The sequence below is a fragment of the Phragmites australis genome, chromosome 11 (genome assembly GCF_958298935.1).
Source record: "Phragmites australis chromosome 11, lpPhrAust1.1, whole genome shotgun sequence".
NCBI classification, from domain to species: Eukaryota; Viridiplantae; Streptophyta; class Magnoliopsida; order Poales; family Poaceae; genus Phragmites; species Phragmites australis.
Window position 1 is genome coordinate 5,131,726 of NC_084931.1, and position 8,950 is coordinate 5,140,675.

The window sequence follows — 8,950 nt, forward strand, 5'->3', positions numbered from 1 at the left end:
TCATTTATTAACTCACGTCGAGAAAAATATCAACATACAAACACATAATTTTTTATATAGGGTATACCTTAAGAGGATCTATATAATTAGTTTCACTTGATTTAGACTTTTATTTATTTCTCCATAACTTTTATAAAATTCACAAGCATAAAGTGAACATGTTGGTTTCCTTGTAAAATTGATAACTAATTCATCTGAGCTTCAAATAAACTAAAATAAATTTTATTCGTTTCCTTGTAAAATGATCTACATGATAAAAGTATTTATACTCATGAAAAACTTGTATATTTTCTATGAAAAAATTGATTTGCTAAACCTAGTTAAATGCATAGTTAATTATTTGCTAATCCAAAAATCATGATACCAATTTTTTAATCTTATTACATGATCCTCTATCTTCTAAAAATACATGAAATCATGAAACAGTTACTGTAACATGTAGGACTGAGTAAATGTGTTGCAACTAGATTAATTCATAACTAATCCATCACCCCCAAAATTAGTCAAACCACTTTTATTAGTTTACTTAAACAATAATTTGTGTAGAAAAAATAATAGTAGACATAACAAAGTTAATTACAATGTTTTTTCTTAACATGTTCTCTTTCTGTTTGTGAACTTTATAAAAATTATTGAGAAATTAATAAAACTCTAAATGAAGTGAAACTAATTTTATAGATCTTTTTAAGGTACACCCTACACAAAAAAAAATGTTTTTGTATGTTAATATTTTCCTTGAGTTGAGTTAATAAATGAGCCGTACGCTTTTTAAAGCACATTTTTTTTTCTTTTTTTCAAGCTTCCTCTCCATAAAATATGATGCAAAGGATATTATTTTTGATTTTTTCACAGAAGGTCTTAGAATTGTCTCTAATATTTTTAGAATTTTTTTTATGATTTTCTTGATTTTTTTTATGCCACATCAGCGAAACGCTGCCAACATGATATGCTGAATTGTCACCACGTAGGACGAAACACCATCAAAACTAATTAAAAAGATAAATTGTATCGATTTAAATAGTTGAAAGAGGTAAGATATATAATTTTATGGTTAAGAGAGACAAATAAACTCGAACAATAATTGAGAGAGGAATATAGACCTTTTCCATCTTAAAATGTCAATAAGAACGCACACAACACTCGCACACACGCTTGCGTGTCCCCACACGCTAAAAAGGAATTAGGAGGCACGAGCTTCCTTCCGTACATGAGAACTCACAGTATCACTAAATGTACATATATACCCTAGTCTAACCCCCATGAGCACCCGCGTCGAGGTTAGCTCAAATGTGGGCGGGCCTATCGCTCGGTCACGTCAATTTGATACTAGTATACGGCCAGAGAACAATGAGGGTCGTTCTGCCCAATGGGCCAAAAGGTTCTATATAGTCACATCCTAACTAGACTGTTCCATTTCAGCATGAATAAGCCTAACAAGGTAGGCCCAAGTACAGTGGCGTGGGCCTATGCAGACTCAAATTTTAGTGGCCCATGGTCACTGAACTAGCTTCAACACAAAGTAGCACAGCACAGGCAAATTTATTCTCTCTTTTTTCTTTCCTAAAAGGAGGCACACAATTATTTGGACACAAACCGTAGAAGACAAACTGGCATTACACAATTATATTCCTGTGAAAAACATGGACGATGAACATTGTTAGGAACTAAATCAGCACATCAAAGATTTGCCATTCTGTGCAAGACTGGAAGTCCAGGATTTTAGAGCCTCTAAGAGCACAACCCTTAATCCTGGTTGACCCTAGTATGTTCCGAGCTCATATTCTACATTGCAATTCTGAACAGGCATCACATTACAAGGTGTGTTCTCCAGGTCAATCTATTGATTGAGTCTGTAGCTTCTTCCTCTGAAGGCACCAGAGCCGCCCGTGTTGGCTGGCCTGACGGGTGAGTTTGCCTGCACGCCTAGTCTGAATCGAGCAACAATGCTGTGTCTGTTCAAGTAAAGCAGGTTAAGTAGACAAGGAGCATAAATCTTGGAGAATAATGTAGCAATAGCACACAGATTGACGTATATATATGCACATTGTGAAATTCTTTGGCCGTAACCGCATAAAAGGATACACCCACTTTGGAGTCTTGAGGTAGTTCTTTCCAGTGGCTAGGGGATGCAGCACTGCAAGGAAATAGTACAGATGTCCAACCATTATACCCAGAAGACCAGGCAGAATTGGTGACCCGAATATCACGTCCAATGCAAGCATAGCCCATGGAAGATAAAATGACTGCAAAAAAGAGAGTACACTAACAACTTAAACACATTCCATACCGGCAGCTCTGTAAAGGCTTACTAAATCAATTACGTGAATCATAAATGGACATTCCATTTCATAGTACGGTAACAATACATACCCTCAATTGGACAAGACCATACATGTTTATCTGAGAATTTGGATACTCTCTGCTCCAGACATAAAGAAGCATGCTGACCATAGGTACTCCCAAGAAAAAAGACTCCAGTAGGGGAATAGCAGACAATACCTGATTCAAGCAAGATAGAATTGTATGCAAGTTTAGTAAGCAAATTCAAGTTATTGCCTTTTGGTTTTGACTTATCTCATAGCAAAAAGTAGAAACTACCACTAACCAGTAGTGAGATGGCACCGAATATCATCATCCACAAGAAATCTGCAGTCCGCTTTTCAAATGCACCCTTTTCCAACTGCACACCATACCTTGCTCTAAATGCCAAAATACATAAATCAATTTCAAACAACCGCTACCAATTTACTATCGATAATATTGTGGAAGTAACCATATTTTACAATCGGTATCCAACAAAACTGACTTACATCATCAGAAGGCGAATACCAAAGTTGATGGAAAAATTTCCCAGGAAAAAGAAACTTGTAAATAGCCTCCATATCTGCAGGGCCCAGAAACATTTTATTAATTACAAAGATATGGAGCAGGAGAGGAAAAAGTATCGCACAAGTTCCAAACATGTGCAGATGACAGACTGCACTGCAGATTAAAATTGAACCAAAAAAGCTCTTATCTCTTTATAAGACATCACATACAGCAAAGAGGGACGCAACGACATATATTCAAGAGCAACAAATCCTTATTTCTCCTTAATAATCAGGCAAGGTGTAAATCCAGCATATCACAAATAACAAATCCACAACCCTCCTAATGCAGATTTACAAAAATTTGCAGCCAAAACTGAGGGATTCTAATCTGAAACTGTATAATTGGGGTGCAATTAGGAGAAGGGAAAACAGAAGCTAACCTCAAACTTCTTGAACACGAAAGGGTAATATAAGGCAAGAAAGGACGGGCTCAGTATCTGGAGCTGAACCAGCACGGTGGTAAAGAAGCATAATGTCCCATATGCCTTGCTTATAGGTGGAAGTGATTTGTAGTACCTGAAGTAGGCAAGTAAGTGATCACACATTCCAAAGCAGCTTCAAAGGTAAAGGATTTTCTTTGCTTGTTTCTATAACACTGAATCCTCCGTAAACTAGTGATAATTTACATATCATGCACGGGCAGAAAATAAGTGCAAAATTAGTAAACCAATTGGCTCTAAAAAAGATCAATGGTTCAGTGAATACAATAATAACTCAAAATTTGCTATTACAATGTAAGCACAACAAACTAACGTCTTATGTTGATTATGCCTGGTTTATGGCAAGTCTGGTGCCTCATTATGCATACAACATATTACACTCACAAGGAAATACACTAGATAATTTTACAGATAAAGCTAAATAAATGAGATTACAGTAGTTATACACCAAGATTGTGAAAGGTTAAATACACTAGATAATTTTACAGATAAAGCTAAATAAATGAGATGACAGTAGTTATACACCAAGATTGTGAAACAAAAGGTTGGGGTACAAAGGTACTTTACAACAATAGTATTTTCTCCATTTAAGACTATAAAGCATATAGTTTATCTAATCTTGTTTAGTAGTACAAGTGTTTCATAGAAATTTGATGATGTTATCTCTTTTCCCTAATTTATTATCTCTATGTGATAAAATTATAATAGACACTGACAAAACCTATTATCTCTTTACCAATCGTATCACGGTCATTTATGTATACAATTCCCTTGATCTTTTGCTACCTCTGTTCTCCAGTAATAGGTGTATCCGAATGCGCGTGTCAACATTTTATAACTTTGACCACTAATATAAATAAAATTATTCAGATTTGTCAGATATAAATGATAGTAGTAGATTCTTCATAGAATAGTTTTCATATTTTTGGGCAACAAATAATTAAGAAAAGTAAAAGATCAAAGGGTGCGCATTGGAGACTGTTAATATCCAATATGAAAATTGAAACGGAATGGAGGTAGTAATCTCCTTAATTAATGTGTTCAGTCAAATATGCAACATAAAAGGTAACGGAGGAGTACTAAGCATTGTCAGTTCACAAATTGGCTTAAAATTCGAACCAACCCCATAGCCCATATCAAAACCCTAAGTCTCAGTTAACAAATCAAAAAAGAAAAAAAATCAGTAAAGCTAACAGACACAGGGTCTGAGAAACAGGCCAAACCGGTTCAATCATCTCCAATTTAGATAACCAAATCTATATATTCTAACTCCCAACACAATAGTTTTAACCGAGTTGGTGTTTAATTGGCAGAGGATGTCACCCATATCATCAAGATCATAAAACTAGATGCCTTCGAGTCATTTTATATTGTCAGCACACTAGGTTCCCAACAAATACGCTTACAAGGTGAAAGACAAACCAGGCACCTTTGTATATTTCAAAAACAGCAAAGTGCTAGAACAATATCACTTAATACACTAGCTCTCTACACAAGGCGATGCACTTTACAGGTCTTCCCTTGGAACTAAACTAATAGAGAATCATGCTTCAGGTGCCATAATTTACAAACCATGAAATATTTGTTGCCAAAGACAGTAAGTCTGAAGTGTGAGCAGTCGTGGAACTAATCGAGAGCAAAATGATCTGGAAGCGATAAGCATTACATACAAGTTGCCATCAAGGACGCAATCACACGACCTCGAGCCAAACATCACGAAGTTTGAGGCGCACGAAAAAAAGTGCGTTATTCCAACTCCATGAAAACAGGACCTCAAAAAAATCAACTCGTAAACCAACGAATTCAGGGACCCCAATTTTCACAGAATAAAGTGGAGGGGACCATCAACTCTGGCTTCAAATTCAAAGGCTAACCCTCATCGCTAACCCTTCATCTCCAGACAACTTAAACCCGCACTAACGTGTTCCAATCAGCCCAAATCCTCAGCGCAATAACAAGCTTGCTTGTATAACACTCTAGCAGTCCAGCTACATACACATCAGATCATCAGAGTAAACGAAGAACATGAACCAATCAGCCCAAATCCTCCGCGAAATTTCAGTCCAAATTGGCACCACGAACCCGCACCCACAGCCTATTCGACCAAGATTATAGAGCCAATCGACTAACCCCCACGATTTAGTTCATATTTCACCAGCAATCCCCAATCCGTACCACGAAACCCAAAAACCGCATCTACACGCAGGAATCTGGGATTCAAACAACGAATCAGAAGAAATCGCTCAAAGATTTGAGGGGACTCACTCCGCGGGCGAAGACATCTCGTCGCGTCGATCGATTCGAAGCCTCGATCTCTCCTCCCTGGTCTCGCGTGCGTTCGCTTCGCTCTTCTCGTCGGTTCGTTCGAAGTGTGGGAGGTAAAGGGAGGTCGCTGCGTGAGGCTTCCAGAAGGGGAGAAGCGAGATGGGCCGTTGACTTTCGATCGAACGGATGAGATGGCTCGGACACGTCGGTGTAGGCGCTGCGGCGCATGTGATTGGCCGGGGTACGCGGCTGGGTGCTGAGGAAGGAATTTTTCAAATAGTATTATTTTATTAAAAAATTACAAAAATCATAAAATTACAAAAATAGGTACTGACAGACCTTAGTCGGCACTCCGCATGATGATATCCTATATGATAGTGGGTCCGGGCACCTATTGGTATTTCGTGTGCTGATAGGTGATGGGTCTGATGAAACAGAGGCGCCACTAGGTGTTCGGAGCACCGCGGAGGCTGATCGGCATTCTGAGTGCTGACAGGCCCGATCCCACCATCTGTCGGCACTTGGAGTGCTGACATGTGAAATGTTAGGCATATCGGCAGAGTGCTGACATGTCTTTAATAAGTTACTGGTCACCGATTTGGATTCTAGTCATCGGCTTCCATGCACGCGACTCCGAGAGTGGCGACATCGACTGCGCGAGCGCTCGAGAGAGGGCAGCAGTGGTAGCATGGGTGAGCACTACGGTGTGCGGGCGGGCGGCGATTGATGGCGAGCGTGGTGGCCGGTGAGTAGTGGGGCGGCATCCACACGTGGCGGCGAGCCAACGGTGAGCAATTTTTTTCCTTTTCTTTAGAAAAAGTAGAAACTAGTTATAAAACATTAGGAACAGTTAGAAAAATAGTAGAAAAAAAATCTAGAGTAGAGTAGAAAAATTAGAAAAATTAAGGATATAAAATTTAGAATAGAGTAGACATAGTTCGGAAATTAGTTATAGTTAGAAAATATAGTATAGGTAGATAGGAAATTTAGTATAGTTTTAAAAGTTAGATTAGAATAGTTTGAGGTAGTTCGATAATGTAGAAAAGTTCGAGTATTTTGATAATTTAGAGTTATAATATAATTTATAAATTTTTCTGAAACTTATGTATGCCGGTGTAATTAGAAATGTATGTAGTTAAATAGATAGATAACTTAGGTAGTTGGTAAATATTTAGAATTTAGAGATTTATAATAGTTTGAAGTTAAATTATTATGAGTTTGTCGGTACTAGTAGAATATGAAATTTGATATGATTGGAGACATATATGATGTACAAATATTCCGTAGATGTAGGATATGTAGAATTGACATGTTGTGGTTTTTGGCAGCATTGTATTTTGAATGCTAGGATAAAATATTTAGATTGGAGTAGGAAAATTTAGAAAAAAGTAGACAAATTAGAAATAATAGGTAATTAAGGTTACTAAATTTAGGGTAGAGTAGGAAAATTTAAAGTAGACTAGAATAGAAAATTTAGTATAGAGTATACCTAGTTTGGAATTTTCTAATAGTTAGAAAAATAATATAGTTATGTAGACATTTTAAATTAGAATAGTTTGAAGCAGGTTGGGAATGTAGAATATTTAGAAATTTTGAATAGTTAGATAATTTAGAGTTAGAATTTAATTTTCAATAGTTAGATAATTTATGTAGTTCAAAAATATTTACAATTTAGAAATTTAGAATAGTTTGAAGTTGAATTGTTATGAATTGGAGACATATATGTAGTAGAAATATTCTGTAGACGTAGGATATGTAGAATAGAAATGGTGTGGTTTTTGGTAGCATTGGTATTAGAATGGTGAAGTGTCAACATAAAGGGTACAATAGCGGTGACATTGATGGTTATGTAGAATTCAAATGTTGAGGTAAAAATGATTATATTGACATATATTTTGTATGGTCATTACAATTATTTAAATTGATGAAATATAGTATGATTATTGAATTAGGGATATCGACCGTAGTGAGATTCAGGATTTTTTACGACCCTGGATATGTCATGTATTATGATAATGGGGTTGATTTGAGAAACTTCCAGTACGTGGACACAAGACCGAATAGTCTGGGAGAGGTGATGTGTGCTGAAGTGTTTGGGTGGCAGTTCGTTTAGCACAGCAGCAATGCTGCAAGTTAGTTCAGCACAATAGCAGTTGATGGTGAAGGTTCTGATTCCTAGGCGTCGCAAAACCAGGTGGCCATTAGAGCATTGGGAGCTTAAATGTTCCAAGAAATGACATCAATTTGTGACACTCGGGTTGAGACGGAGTTTTTCCCATTTCATCCTTGTAGAAGTAAGCGATGTTGGTTCAACAGAAGTCGTCCCTAGAACCGCAGAAGATGTTGGTGAAAATGTTGTCCATGAGGAGGATACAGTGGTTCTGTAGGTTCCCTTGAGGACTACTGCACCAGCTGAGGCAGAGATGGCAAGAGAAGAGCATAACAACGACAAAGATGGTGAGGCCGCGTTGGTTGCTGATCAGGGGGAGTGAGACTAGGCACTTGTCGACTAGATGAAGGCAGATGATGATGAGTTCCGCACATTTGTGGACTCAGCTATTGGAAAGAAATGGGGCATGTAAAGTGGTATTTCTGATGAATGGGAAAATTTTGCATTGGAGAATTGGACGATCAACGATAGACACGAGTCATCATGGCAGTATGATTCCATCATGATGACCAAAAGGTAGATGTTTCATGACAAGGTCCATCTGTAGCATGCAGTGAAGAGATGATGCTTCTCAAAGAAAGAGGGAGTTCAAGGTGGTTATTTTTAATCCTTGAACATACGATGTAAAATATTTAATCGAATGTTGCACATGGTGAGTCCATGGATTCTTGCCAAGATGTGATCACTAGTACTTATGTGGTGGGATGTTAAGTACGTATCTCGCAAGCTGAGAGGTTTCGAGTTCAAGTGCCATGAACCGCATGCGTGCGTATTTCGCGAAAAAATCACTTGACTTGTGACTTACGACGGCGCGGGTGTGGGGGTTCGTTGGGTGCAATTTTTTTTAAAATTTTGTAGCCCCAAAAAGATCGATTTGGTGCCCGACTATTACTACCGGCTGAAGCCTTCCGCCGGCGGTGATAACCCCTTCACTGCAGGTCCCTGGACCTGCGTCATTGATCATTTGGCAGTGATAGTTGGGGACTATCACTGCCCGTTGCCCACGGCTCCAAAACCGGCAGTGAAACCCCTTTATCTGCCGGCAGTGAAGGATTTTTTTGTAGTAGTGATATAAGGACTCATACCATAACCTACCTTCATCGCTAGAGGTTATTCAGGGGAGAAACTTGGGCAGCTGCATTGCTACTCATGACTTTGTCAGTTAGGATGGAGGTCGAGCCCTTCAATGGGTGTTTTGGTCATTC

The 8,950-nt window shown here is 38.1% G+C and overlaps 1 protein-coding gene across 1 annotated transcript; it reads right to left on the minus strand.

Annotated features, from left to right (window-relative positions):
• Positions 1-1,596: 1,596 nt before the first annotated feature.
• Positions 1,597-5,730, minus strand: LOC133885722 (derlin-1-like). Its single transcript, XM_062325458.1, has 7 exons — positions 5,576-5,730; positions 3,251-3,386; positions 2,811-2,884; positions 2,606-2,699; positions 2,371-2,499; positions 2,083-2,243; positions 1,597-1,952 (listed from the first exon to the last, which is right to left on the minus strand). Exons 1-7 carry the CDS (start codon positions 5,590-5,592, stop codon positions 1,838-1,840), a joined length of 726 nt encoding a protein of 241 aa, XP_062181442.1. The 5' UTR covers positions 5,593-5,730; the 3' UTR covers positions 1,597-1,837.
• Between the last annotated feature and the right edge of the window lie 3,220 nt (positions 5,731-8,950).